The 14,451-nt window shown below is 44.7% G+C and overlaps 1 protein-coding gene across 1 annotated transcript; it reads left to right on the top strand.

Annotated features, from left to right (window-relative positions):
- The first annotated feature begins 603 nt into the window (after positions 1-603).
- Positions 604-13,039, top strand: pigt (phosphatidylinositol glycan anchor biosynthesis, class T). The gene is made up of 11 exons (XM_026153802.1): positions 604-1,060; positions 1,562-1,739; positions 2,626-2,753; positions 5,173-5,273; positions 5,418-5,592; positions 5,690-5,787; positions 6,014-6,170; positions 6,370-6,570; positions 11,411-11,576; positions 11,707-11,790; positions 11,926-13,039. Exons 1-11 carry the CDS (start codon positions 667-669, stop codon positions 12,173-12,175), a joined length of 1,932 nt encoding a protein of 643 aa, XP_026009587.1. The 5' UTR covers positions 604-666; the 3' UTR covers positions 12,176-13,039.
- Positions 13,040-14,451: the final 1,412 nt, after the last annotated feature.

The raw sequence follows: 14,451 nt of genomic DNA, 5'->3' as shown, positions 1-14,451 counted from the left end.
TTAATTATTAATGTAGCTTTTTTATGAGTTTTGGCAACACACCAGTAGCACCATTTATTCAGGGTCTATAAGGTTCAATATATTTGCAAGCAGCATTGGTAATGCTGTAAAATGACAGATTAAGATGGGCAGACGTTTGATAGGCTAAATTAATTGAGAATTTTCAGGCCTGTAATTGTTTAATTGGTTACAATTCACAAATTGACATATGACACATTATGTGCATTTACTGTAGTTTACATTTATCTATGGATTCATTTATTGTCTTCACATGGATATAAATATAATTTATCTAATCTACATATAAATTATAATTTGCCATACCGCTTCCATACCGCCTTCACATGTAACTGATCGCTTTTAAAATGTATTTCTTTATTTTATTTTAGAATTTGCTTAAAATAAATCAGAAACATATTACATATTAGCATGTATATATATATATATATATATATATATATATATATATATATATATATATATATATATATATATATATATATATATATAAAATTTATTTTTATGTTTTTATTTTTAAGAAAATATTTTGGCTTAAAACAAAGCAGCCTCGTGTCAGTGCCAAGAATGACTCCATATGGAAGCAGCTCATTGGCTGATTCTACTCATGACGCGTTAACGCGGAAGTCAACCACCGCCTCGAGAAAAATGGCTGCTCACAGGTGCAGCTGCTGGTCTTGGCTGCTTATTCTTTTTAGTTTGTCCGTGTTTGTTGTCGCAGACATTCATGAAACGACGCCAGTTAATGACCACCACGGTGGGGTTGACCATAATGCACAAACAGCGGAACAAACGGCTGACCAGCCCGCGGTGGAGGAGAGACGGTGGGAAGCAACCGAGGTTAAAGAAGCCGCTACGGTTGATGCTGCAGCCGACATTCAGGGCACTTCTGCACCTGAAACAGTGGTACCTTCGTCGGTACCACAGCCTAAAGACGACTTCCAAGAAGAGCTGGTCATCAGACCTCTGCACTCCGGAGATATTTATGCCAGCTTCCAGTTCCGCACCCTGTGGGACACAGACTTCATGAGAGAAAACAAAGGTAAGCTAACTGCTAGTAGGGAGATAACACTTGTTAGGCACGAATAAGAAAATACACACATGTAAATGTTTTATCTTCTTATAGAAGTAACTTTTGAATATACTTGAGTCTGTCGAATAGCTGACAGAAAAGCTGTAAATGTATAAAATGATACGCATTTAAATGTTTCGGAATGAGGGTTCATTTTTTGCTTCTCGATGCTCCTATAATCTGTCAGATTGAAACATTAAAAATACCACGTGATAGGGCATCTGCATTTTCCGTCAGTTGACTTTCTTTTATAAATCACCATATTTTTGTTCATTTATTGATATCCCCTTCCTGTTAAAATCTGCGTCTGTTCCTTTTTAGTTGGTTTCAGGAGTATTTATACATTATTGGAAATATTATACGAGTTTAATACACCCCACATTCATTCAATAAGATTTTCTTTCTCCTGTTCTCAAAATTACAACAATGTTTGGTCTTTCTAACTCTAAACCACGTTGTTGCATTTCTCAGTGTCCCACTACCGGCTTTTCCCCAAGTCTCTGGGCCAGGTCATCTCCAAGTTCTCAGTCAGAGAACTGCACATCTCTTTTACACAAGGTTACTGGAGGACCATGCAGTGGGGGCAACCCTTTATACCATCCCCACCTGGAGCTGAGCTCTGGGTCTGGTTCCAAGACTCAGTGACAGAGTGAGTACAACAGAGATGAAATGAATGTGTGGATTAATAAGGGGAGGGGAGACAGACCCGTACTTATATAGTGTTTTTGTACTCTGAGCATTTAAAGCCCCTTCTTACTATGAGCCTCATTCACTTATTCACAAACACATTCATTAACCTGCTTTCGTAAACATTTTTTCTATGCCTTAGCATTTTTAATCTACCATGCACACATGACACTCCAATGGTGGCATCAACGACAACTAGGAGTTCAGTATGTGGACCAAGGATACATTGACATGCAGACTAGACAAGTAGAGGATTGAACCACCAACCTACCAGTTTTGCTCATCCATAACCGTCCTTGCTGTTTTTTGCTTTTGTGTTTTTCCTTTAGTTCTTATAATGACAGTGATGTTTCTCAAGCATTTGCCGAACTAGCAGACAGTTCAGGTAGTTTTTTTGCTGCAGTAAAAAGTTATGCAGTAAAATAACTCTCAGTAAAAACTGGCCATAAACTTGTTGCATTAAGACGGAGATAATCTGTCATCAGTCTGCGATTGAATTACATGCAATCTGTTTCAGATGATACATCAATTAAATGTGAATTTCATTGAATTTAATGCAAGTTTGCTCAGCTAACATAATCTCAGGATGGTGGTGCATGTGATGAACCCTCTTGTTCGTTATATTCCCAGAGTATCAATATTTGGTGACCCTGTATCGATACAATATCACCATACAAAGTATCGTAATGGTTTGCTGTATTGATTTTTTTCCCCCCACCCATGTAAAACTGCCAGAAATTCTACTCCCACAACTTTTGACTACTGTTTGTTTTGATATAGTTGCTGCCTAACCTACCTTTGCTAAATCATGTTAACATTTCCACATGCCTTTTTTCTGCCTTTCCCAGTGTCGATGCTACATGGAAGGAGCTAACCAATGTTTTGTCAGGCATCTTCTGTGCATCACTGAACTTCATTGACTCCACCAACACTGTTCAGCCCAGTGCCTCCTTCAAACCCCTGGGACTAGGCAACGGTACAGTCAGTCTCCTTTTTGCATTTAGAGAAACATCTCTAGTAATGAACCTCTGCAAAAGCTAATTGTGTCATCAGCCACCATTGAACTGTCTAATATCACGTTATTATACAGAATTAGTGCTAGAGAAAATCCTCTTGCAGTAATCCTCTTCTCAACTTGTTCCATCACTGGTCAGTTATGATTCATACAACTTTAACAGCATCAGCTGCGATAAAGTGCTTCAGATTACTGGAGATCAGTCTGTCATTTTTACCTTGTGTCTGTCAGAGTCACAAACACTGTGGTAGCTTGAATATTTTGCTCAAAACTTTGTTAACCTCACTGATGACTGTTCAAAGTGCTCTTAGAGGAATTCTGAAAGGTTGGCAACCTCTAGGAAGATTCTCATTTGTTCCAAACGACCATGTGTAGCAAATTTCTTTCAATTTCAATTGAGTCTCAGAGATTTAGTGCAATAACCTTCTTCCTCATCTAACCTAGACATGTGCTCTGTTTTTAGTTTTGTTTTTTAAACTATTGTTTCTAGTAGAGCAGGGCGATATGGCCAAAAATATTAATCACGATATAGATTTGAAAATTTGCGATAACGATATAACTGACGATATAATTGATGCAAGACAAAATACAACTCCACAACTTTACTAGCGCAAAAAAACCCCCATCCATTTATTTTCACTTAAACAAGCAGCTGTTTTTTATGTGCATTAAAGCTGTATAAAAAATTTAACAGTGCAAATGCAAATTCCCTGTTGAAAGTTTAACCAAAAGGCATTTCCAGTAGAAATGGGCTGACATATCCTGAGCATAACCATGTATAATATCCACTGAAGTTAAAAAGAGATGCTTTGCAACATTAAACTGCAGTGTGCCAAATAAAAAAGTCAAATACGTATTTTTCGGACCATAAGGTGCACGGGATTATAAGACACATTAAGCGAAACAAAGCAGTCAGATAAATCAAACTTTATTCAACTCATCTTCTTCTTCCTCCACTTCTGTACCATTGATTCATTAATGCTGTATTCTATCACAGCTGCTCTATTCCCATGTTGTTGCAGTATGTTAACGACTAACCTTCTATTGTGGATGGATTATCTCAGTTGTTCTCCTGACTGAAGTTTGGTCCGTTTACAGCATCCTGCCATGCGATTGCATTTGTCTCTAACCATCAGGAACCTTCACGAGTGGAAAAGTGTTAGCGTTCATCCTCCAGCTTCACTGTTTATGTTATGCTAACATAGCTGTGTCGCTAGCGATCACCTAGCACATCATTAAATACCACCTAGCCCAACTTCAGTAACCTTACAAACCTCACTGCTGTGTAGCTTCCTGTCTTCATTTATGTTGGAAATGATAGCAGAGCTGTACTTTTGAATTTTTTCAGAAATCTCTCAGTCAGAACATGCTATATCATGCTTAGGTAACTAGCAAAACTAGCGAGCTAACTTCCGCTAACTTCCTGCTAACTTCTAACTCCGTTAAATGTAATAAATTCTGTTTTCATGGATGCCTGGATGTTAAACTTCATAGTTACACCTGGTAAAGCAGCAATTCTGATCGTTTTATTAAAGATGAAAGAATTTAGACAGTTTTTAACTCTTAGTGATGCTGCAGTGTTCGTTTGACTTTGGGACCTGAAGGGAGCGGAGTTTAGGACACAGATTACTCCCAGATTTACGAGCACCTTAGTCCGACAAATACGGCAAAAACGACGGCCCGCTTCCATGTTCTACAAAAAAAATGTGCTTTGGTGGGTATCTGATGGACAAACGCCAAACCAGTTCCACACCACTGAAGTTGCACCATTTTTTACAAACCAATTGTGGTTCATCCGTTTCACTCAACGATCCGCTTTCTCCCTTCTCATTCTCTGTTGCCGCCATGCTTTTTCTGCCATGTGCGAAAACAAAGGCACTGCGCATGCGCGTTTTACCCATATTCTATCGCGATATTTTATTTTCTTATCGTTGCCTAGCATTGTACCGGTATTACTGTCAACGGTATAATATGGCCCAGCCCTAGTTTCTAGTGATTTTACACCTCATGTTACTGCAAATGGTCGACTTTACAGGTGATATGATTGTCAGGCTTGTCAGGTGTGCTGCACCCCGTTAGAAACTTGGTTTAGTTGTGTTTTTTTGTTGTTGTTGTTGTTGTTTGGGAATAAGTAAACAGATGAACACTTTTTACACAGGTCCTGTTTGCATTAAAGAAACCTTTTGCAATAAAATGAGTGCTTTACCTGTACTCAGGTGCCTCGTTTTTTAATATATATATATATTAGATTTTATTTGGGCATGTGATATTCTTATTCTGAGGTGCATGTTAGACAGTTGAATACCCATTACAGCACTGCAGATGCCCCAGGACTCACTGTACTGCATATGCAATATTTGTGTGTGTGTGTGTGTTAAAGTGACAGACCACAGCTTCCTTCGCTATGCCACCCTCCCACGAGAAATTGTTTGCACAGAGAATTTGACACCCTGGAAGAAACTCTTGCCATGTGGATCCAAGGTAAATGTCCCTCTCTCTCTCTCTCCCTCTCCCCCCCCCCCCCCCCCCCCTTTACATGTGCATTTTTCTTCCTAAAAAAAGCGCGGGACATCAATGCCATCTGTTAGCGTATTAAGTTTTCTCCTCACTATGTTTTCCGAACAGGCTGGTCTCGCTGTCCTTTTGAAGTCAGAGAAACTCTTCCACAGCAGTTTTCATTCCCAGGCAGTGCACATCAGGTCCGTGTGTCAGGACTGGCAGTGCAAAACCACATCCTGGGAGCTGAGACAGACGTTGAATTCAGTCTTTGACCTGCACAACTCTGGACAGACCAAACGAGGTGAGCGAAAGCACGTTTTTTTTTGTTCTCTGTCCCATATTTGGGTTTTGGTAACATTCCCCTGGCTTTTGTTAATTCAAGCTGTCTCTTCCCTCAGAGTGGTCTTTGTTCAAGATGTTCTCTCGGACCCTGACAGAAGCTTGTCCGTTGGCCTCCTCCAGTAAATTATATATCGACATCACAGACAACCCTCAGGTTAGCTTTTCCTTTAATATAAAATATGCAAATCTAAATCATTAGATAATTCAAACCTTAGAATACAAAACATCGAATTGTGACAGCTATATGAACATGGAGGTGTTGCTGATCTAGTGGATTATCTGTTGATAAACGGCACTACTTGTATGTATAGATAATGTCAAATTTATTATTGAAGCTCTGTAAGAGTTATGATTGGAACAAACCTGTTTTTATTTTGCAGGGGGAGCAGTTTGAGCTCAGCCCAGCCACTTCCCTGCTGAGCCAGGCAGTGGTGCTGGGAGACAGACGGACCTTCTCTGTGTACGATCTGACCCAAGAAACCACCTTTGGCACTGTGCGCTCCCTCAACCTGCTGATTCGATGGAAGTCCAATGAGGGTGAGCCAGAAGAGTAGAGACTGTATAATGTATAAAGCTGTGTATAATAGTCAGAATATTGTCTTGAAGAATGTATGATGAAACAAGAACAAGATAATAAAATGCACACACTTCACACAATTTTAAGGCATTTTTTTGATTGTCACATTTGTTTTACACCCAGTGAATTATTAAAATCAGTCTGACTTTCTGTCCTCAGGTGAAATGCTGCGTCCCTTGCTCCATGCTGAGCGTTATGTGGCTGGATACGGGCTGCAGACAGGAGAGATTCACACATTAATGTACAACAACCACCCATACAGGTCTTTCCCTGTACTGCTGCTGGACTCGGTACCTTGGTATCTTCGTCTCTACATCCACACGCTCAGTGTGACGAGCAAGGGAAAGGACAACAAGCCCAGTGAGTATTTTTAGAAAGCAGTAAAGGATGTGTGCACTGTTCATTTGCAATCAGAATAATAAATTTACATTGTCCCAAAAACAATTTACCTTTGAAAGATGACCAATATCCTGTACAGTGAGTACACAGTGTAGTACAGGATATTGGTCCGGTACAATGTCCTTAACTTCACTTAAGGCCACTGTGGAAATAAGAATATCATGGAGCAGCTGACTTATGAATTATTAATTCAATCAAAAATGTATGTCTTATATGGCCTTCACATGTACAGTTTGGTCCACATATGAGCCTCATCCATCCATCCATCTTCATCCGCTTTATCCGGGGCCGAGTCGCGGGGGTAGGAGCCTAAGCAGAGAAGCCCAGACCTCCCTCTCCCCAGCCACCTCCTCCAGCTTATCCGGGGGAACACCAAGGCGTTACTAGGCCAGCCGAGAGATATAATCTCTCCAGCGTGTCCTGGGTCTGCCCCGGGGCCTCCTCCCGGTGGGACATGCCTGGAACACCAACCCCAGGAGGCACCCAGGAGGCATCCTTGTCAGATGCCCGAACCACCTCAGCTGGCTCCTTTCGATGTGGAGGAGCAGCAGCTCTACTCTGAGTCCCTCCTGGATGGCCGAACTTCTCACCCTATCTCAAAGGGAGAGGCCAGCCACCCTTCGGAGGAAGCTAATTTCCGCCGCTTGTATCCGTGATCTCGTTCTTTCGGTCACTACCCACAGCTCGTGGCCATAGGTGAGGGTAGGGACGTAGATTGACCGGTAAATTGAGAGCTTCGCTTTTACAATCAGCTCCCTCTTCACCACGACGGACCGGTGCAGCGTCCGCATCACTGCAGCCTCCGCACCAATCCGTCTGTCGATCTCCGGCTCCCTTCTCCCATCACTCGCGAACAAGACCCCGAGGTACTTGACCTCCTCCACTTGGGGCAGGAACTCATCCCCGAGTGGGCACTCCACCCTTTTCCGGCTGAGAACCATGGCCTCAGATTTGGAGGTGCTGATCCTCATTCCCGCTGCTTTACACTCGGCTGCGAACCGTTGCAGTGCGAGCTGGAGGCCTTCACCCGATGAAGCCAACAGAACCACATCATCCGCGAAAAGCAGAGATGAGATTCTGAGGCCACCGAAGTGAAAGCCCTCCGCCACTTGGCTGCGCCTAGAAATCCTGTCCATAAAAATTATGAACAGAATCGGTGACAAAGGGCAGTCCTGGCGGAGCCCATCACCCACCGGGTGCGAACCAAGCTCTTGCAACGGTTGTATAGGGATCGAATGGCCTGTAGCAATTGGCCAGACACCCCATACTCCCGCAGCACCTCCCATAGGACACCCCGAGGGACACGGTCAAATGCCTTCTCCAAGTCCACAAAACACATGTAGACTGGTTCGGCAAACTCCCATGCACCCTCAAGTATCCTTGAGGGGATAAAGAGCTGGTCCAGTGTTCCGCGACCAGAACGAAAACCGCATTGTTCCTCCTGTATCCGAGGTTTGACTAGCAGACTAACTCTCCTTTCCAGCACCCTGGCATAGACTTTCCCAGGGAGGCTGAGGAGTGTGATCCCCCTGTAGTTGGAACACACCCTCCAGTCCCCCTTCTTAAAGATGGGGACCACCACCCCGGTCTGCCACTCCAGGGGTACTGCCCCTGATTTCCACGCAACATTGTAGAGGCGTGTCAACCAGGACAGCCCTAAAACGTCCAGAGCCTTCAGGACCTCTGGGCGGACCTCATCAATACCAGGGGCTCTGCCACCAAGGAGTTGTTTAACTGCCTCAGTGACCTCGCCTCCAGAAATTGGCGGGTCATTCCCCTCATCCCCAGACTTTGCTTCCTCCTCGGAAGACATGTCAGTGGGATTAAGGAGGTCCTCGAAGTATTCCTTCCACCGCCTGACAATTTTGTCAGTCGAAGTCATCAGCGCTCCGCCAGCACTATACACAGTGCAGGTAGAGCACCGCTTTCCCCTGCTGAGATGCCTGACAGTTTGCCAGAATCTCTTCAAGGCAGTCCGAAAGTCTTTTTCCATGGCCTCTACGAACTCCGTCCACACCTGAGTTTTTGCTTCAGCCACTGCCCGAGCCGCATTCCGCTTGGCCTGTCGATACCTGTCGGCTGCCTCTGGAGTCCCACAGACTCAATGTCCCCAGTCTCCCTCGGAATGCTGTTGAAGCTCTGCCGGAGGTGTGCGTTGAAGATCTCGCGGACTGGGGCCTCTGCTAGACGTTCCCAGCACACCCTCACTACGCGTTTAGGTGTACCAGGTCTGTCCAGCATCCTCCCCCACCACCTGATCCAACTCACCACCAGGTGGTGATCAGTTGACAGCTCAACCCCTCTCTTTACCCGAGTGTTCAGAACATATGGTCGCAGGTCTGGTGATACGATTACAAAATCAATCATCGACCTGCGACCTAGAGCATCCTGGTGCCACGTGCACTTATGGGCACTCTTATGTTCGAACAAGGCGTTCATTATGGCCAAAGTGTGATTTGCACAGAAGTCCAATAACAAAACACCACTCGGGTTCAGATCAGAGAGGCCGTTCCTCCCAATCACGCCCCTCCAGGTCTCGCTGTCATTACCCACGTGAGCATTGAAGTTTCCCCAGCAGGACAACAGAGTCTCCAGGTGGAGCACCTTCCAGCACCCCACCCAGGGACTCTAAGAAGGCAGGGTACTCTGAACTGCTACTCGGCGCATAAGTGCAGATGACAGTCAGGACCCGTTACCCGACCCTAAGGTGCAGGGAACAAACCCTCTCATCCACCGGGGAAAACCCCAACGTACCGGCAGCAAGCCGAGGGGATATTAGAATACCCACCCCAGCCCGCCGCCTCTCACCAGGGGCAACTCCAGACTGAGAGTCCAGCCCCTCTCCAGGAGACTGGTTCCAGAGCCCAAGCCATGCGTAGAGGTGAGCCCGACTATATCTAGCCGGTACCTCTCAACCTCACGCGCTAACTCAGGCTCCTTCCCCACCAGAGAGGTGACATTCCATGTCCCAATTGCCAGTCTTGGCAGCCGGGGATCAGTCCGCCAGGGCCTCCGCTCCTGGCCGCTGCCCGGCACACAATGGACCCGACCCCTCCTGCGGGTGGTGGGCCTGCGGGAGGATGGGCCCATGTCCCCTTTTCGGGCTGTGCCCGGCTGGGCCCCATGGACTAAGGCCCAGCCACCAGACACTCGCCCGTCGGGCACCCTCCCCGGGCCTGGCTCCAGGGCGGGGCCCCGGTAACCCTATCCCAGGCAGGGTAAACTGTTCCCTCAATGTTTTCTTCATAAGGGTCTTCTGAATCGCTCTTTGTCTGGTCCCTCACCCAGGACCAATTTGCCACAGGAGACCCTACCAGGGGGCAAAAGCCCCCAGACAACATCGACCTTGGGATCCCTGGGACACACAAACCCCTCCACCACGATAAGGTCGCGATTCACGGAGAGGACCTCAACCAGTCTACAAAAAAATCTTATTAGCCTTTGCGCTGTTTAGCATTAGCATATCACAAATTCAACTAGAAGACTATCACTCAGCCACCTCCCCGCAACCTATTTAACAAGCCTGCTTTGGTAGAATAGATCTGATATAAAGGTAAAGCAATACATCTTTATTTTTTTGTTTCTATGTCTGCAAGTCTTACTGGGACTGTTTCATGGATCTGAATATGACCACTGAATCATTTCTTAGGAGGTTTAATTAAATAAAAGAAGAAAAGTAGATCTTACATCATGTTGTTTAGTTGATTCTTGCAGCTTTGTCTATTGCCATGAAACACCTGCACATAAAAATGAAAGTTGCACTTACAGCTCAAAGAAACAGTCCATGAGTGCATCTTTTCAGTTTAGTGGCTTTCTGAAGGTGCTGTCCCCTGCCTCTGACCCCCATACCTTGATTCAAACATCAACATGATGATGCTAATTATGTTCTTTAAAAGCACAAATTGCCAGTGGCAAATGAATACACAGCCTTCTCTTTACACTTTGTAGAGGTGCACGATAGTCAGACTCCCACTTGAGCTGAACTTGTGTGCCTTCAACTTGATTTCATTTTCATTTTTGTTGCCTTCTGTTAGTTAGCTTAAATGTCCTGTGGACATGTGAGCATCTTTGCAGGCTTTGATTTTTGATGTTGACTTCTTCAACGATGGATATTATTATTCAGTCTTTTACTTAACCCTGTAAAATCTGAACCATGAAATAATTGCCAGAAAAATCTAATTTTCTTGAAGCTGGAGTTTTTATTGAACCTGTCATGAATTATGAGTTTTGACTTGTATGATTTTTGCTACACCAGCATTTCTGTGCAATTTATTGATGACTATTCATCTTCAGCAAAAATGTGTAAAGGGTTTAAGGTTAAAGAAATCACACTAATGATGTAAAGGTCTCAAAAACTCATGTTTCAAATATGATACATTTGACCTTACAGGGGTAAGTCGGTCATGCTGTTCACAGCCCACTGTAAGATACTTGACTTCCCACATTAACCCACAGGAATGGTTAGTAAAGGTTCATGCAGCTGCCTCTTTTTGCCACAAGGTGGAGAATATGAGTCATGTTTTCTGTAAGAAACAGTTATCAAATACATATGTTGGTGTTCATTTCTAACTTGAATAACATGCTGTTATTGATTAAATATTGTCCCATTATGTAATTTATATAAACCAGTGATCTGTGTCTAAACTAGGGATTCACTGACTGTAAAAACTCTGGGTTGATAGCTGTTTAAAATACAATTTTCTTGACAGCAGATGCCAGAGCCTTTGTGTTTGTGCAGTTCTAGTTTGAACATTTAATCAGTGTATTATTGGTCACTTGTTTTTTTTTCTTCCTCTGCTAGGCTACATCCACTACGAGCCATCTAAGGACCGTGTGAAGCCCCACCTGCTGGAGATGCTGATCCAGCTTCCTCCAAACTCTGTGACTGAGGTTACAGTGCAGTTTGAGAGGGCTCTGCTCAAATGGACTGAATACCCACCCGATCCCAACCACGGTTTCTATGTCGGGTATGCACGTAGGATTGCATGTGTGACATGTGTTGCTTCTCAAATGATTTTTGCTTTTTATTTTTTAGGATTTTAAATTAATTTCAGACTTTTATTGTCTAAAGTCCTTGTCCTTGTCTTTAACATTTAGATCTTCAGTTATTAGTTCTCTTGTACCAAGCACTGTCGCCATGCATACAAACAGCACTCGGGAACGACCACTTTTCAGCAGCTTGTAAGTACACAGCCCCATCTCCCACCCACCTTGATGAAAATGACATTTATTGTGTTTTATTCACGGACTGTTTGAGTTTCTGCACAGACACGTTTATCTAGAAAATGGGATGATCAAATTTTCCTCTCTCACCAGTTTTCCCTGTAAAGAAGAGTCCAGCTACTTTGTCCGCATCTACACAGAGCCTCTGCTTGTCAATCTGCCCACTCCAGACTTCAGCATGCCTTACAATGTCATCTGCCTCACATGCACTGTAGTGGCTGTGGGCTACGGCTCTCTATACAACTTACTAACGCGGAGCTTCCAGATCGAAGAGCCCAACCCAGGACTGGCCAAGCGGATCGCTAACGTCATCCGAAGGATGAGGGGCGTCCCGCCACTCTGAGGCTTTGTGAGCATGCCAAGTGGCATCTTTTAGAAAGGAAGTTTTCCTTTTGTTGAACTACTGGAAAATATATAATATACAGGGAAGAACTGGGACAAATACTGCTATGAATGTTTTAAAACCTGTCAACTTGAGGATTTTGTTGTTGAATTGAATAAGATGGATACATTTGTGTTTTAAAGCAATTTCTTGCTGCCTAAGGACAAAAAAAGTAGACGGGAAGTTGAAGATTTGTTCTTGTTTGATAAATATGAGGAACCAAAGCTGAGCAATGGGCTGCAGTGTTTTAATACCCCTTCGTTTTGGGGGATTTGGGGTAGGGTTTTTTTTTTTGTTTGTTTGTTTGTTTTCTGGATTTTTAAAACTATAACCCATTACAACATAATGCCACACTGTCATTAAGGCATACTGATACTTTGAGGAAACAGTGATTTCATATCTCACTGCACTCTGAAGCCTCTGGACTCAGAAATATAATCGCTTTTGGTCTCTAAGTGGTCTTAAGACTTATTTGGCATCTCCGCCACTATGAGATACACCAAGTCAAAGTCACTTCAGGATGTCCTAACGTTTTTCTTTTTAGGCTGCTTATCTTAATTGAAACTTCATTCATGACAGCGCATTAAAAACTCTAAAACTCATTCCAGTATGATGTCGTATATTGTGTGAAACGAATTCTAAAAAGTATAGACTTAAAAGTGATAAAATGAACTTTTTTCATGTTTCTACACAGGATATCAATCGTTGTCAAGTAAAACCGAGCTGCCCTTTACCAAATATTTATTTGGCACTGATTTTGGTTACAGTTTTGAATGTTGAATGCAATTGTCTGAGCATAATAAAAACCTTTTATTTGTTGAATTATTAAGTCATCAGACACTGTGCAAACGAGCTGGCCCCAGTGTTTTCTGGCATCTTCAACTCCTCACTGCAGGCATGTCATGTGCCTGCCTGCTTCAAGTCCTCCACCATAATCCCTGTCCCCAAGAAACCTAGGATCACTGGACTAAATGACTACAGACCCGTGGCTCTGACATCTGTGGTCATGAAGTCATTTGAGCGCCTAGTTCTCTCCCATCTCAAGACCCTCACGGCCCCCCTCCTGGACCCCCTGCAGTTTGCATATAGAGCCAACAGGTCTGTAGACGACGCCATCAACATGGCCCTACACTTCATCCTGCAGCATCTGGACTCCCCAGGAACCTACGCCAGGATCCTGTTTGTGGACTTCAGCTCTGCCTCCAACACCATCCTTCCAGACCATCTCCGAGGCAAGCTTTCCCAGATGAATGTGCCTGATCCCATCTGCCGGTGGATCACTGACTTCCTGACGGACAGGAAGCAGCACGTGAGGCTGGGGAAGAATGTCTCGGACTCCCGGACCATCAGCACCGGCTCCCCTCAGGGCTGTGTTCTTTCTCCTCTGCTCTTCTCCCTGTACACCAACTGCTGCACCTCCACCCACCAGTCTTTCAAGCTAATCAAGTTCGCAGATGACACCACCGTCATTGGGCTCATCTCTGACGGGGATGAGTCTGCCTACAGGAGGGAGGTTGAACGTCTGGTGTCCTGGTGCAGCCACAACAACCTGGTGCTGAATGCCCAGAAGACAGTGGAGATTATTGTGGACTTCAGGAAGCACACAGCCCCACTCCCCCCCATCATCCTGACTGACACCCCCATCACCTCTGTGGACTCATTCCGCTTCCTGGGTACCACCATCACCCAGGACCTGAAGTGGGAGCCCACCATCACCTCCGTCATCAAGAAAGCCCAGCAGAGGATGTACTTCCTGAGGCAGCTGAAGAAATTCAACCTGCCAACACGGACGATGATGCAATTCTACACTGCAATCATCGAGTCCATCCTCACCTCCTCCATCACCGTGTGGTACGCTGGAGCCACTATCAGGGACAAACAGAGACTGCAGCGTGTTGTGCGCTCTGCTGAGAAGGTGATTGGCTGCAGACTCCCATCTCTGCAGGACCTGTACACCTCCAGGACACTGCGGCGTGCAGCCCGGATCTCAGCTGACCCTTCTCACCCTGGACACAGTCTGTTTGACCTGCTCCCCTCAGGCAGGAGGCTCCGGTCCATTCGCACCAGAACCTCTCGCCACAAGAACAGTTTCTTCCCCTCTGCTGTTGGACACATGAACAATAACCACATGACTGTCCCCGCCACTAACACATGACCCTACGCTGTGTCACTGCATCATTTCATGTCTGGCACTGATCACCACCTGCACTCATGTATATATCTTTCTACGTAGCACT

This window comes from Astatotilapia calliptera, chromosome 20 (assembly GCF_900246225.1).
Source record: "Astatotilapia calliptera chromosome 20, fAstCal1.2, whole genome shotgun sequence".
In the NCBI taxonomy this organism is placed as follows: Eukaryota; Metazoa; Chordata; class Actinopteri; order Cichliformes; family Cichlidae; genus Astatotilapia; species Astatotilapia calliptera.
Note: the sequence above shows the minus strand (reverse complement) of the source record. Positions and strands in the feature narration are given on the sequence as shown.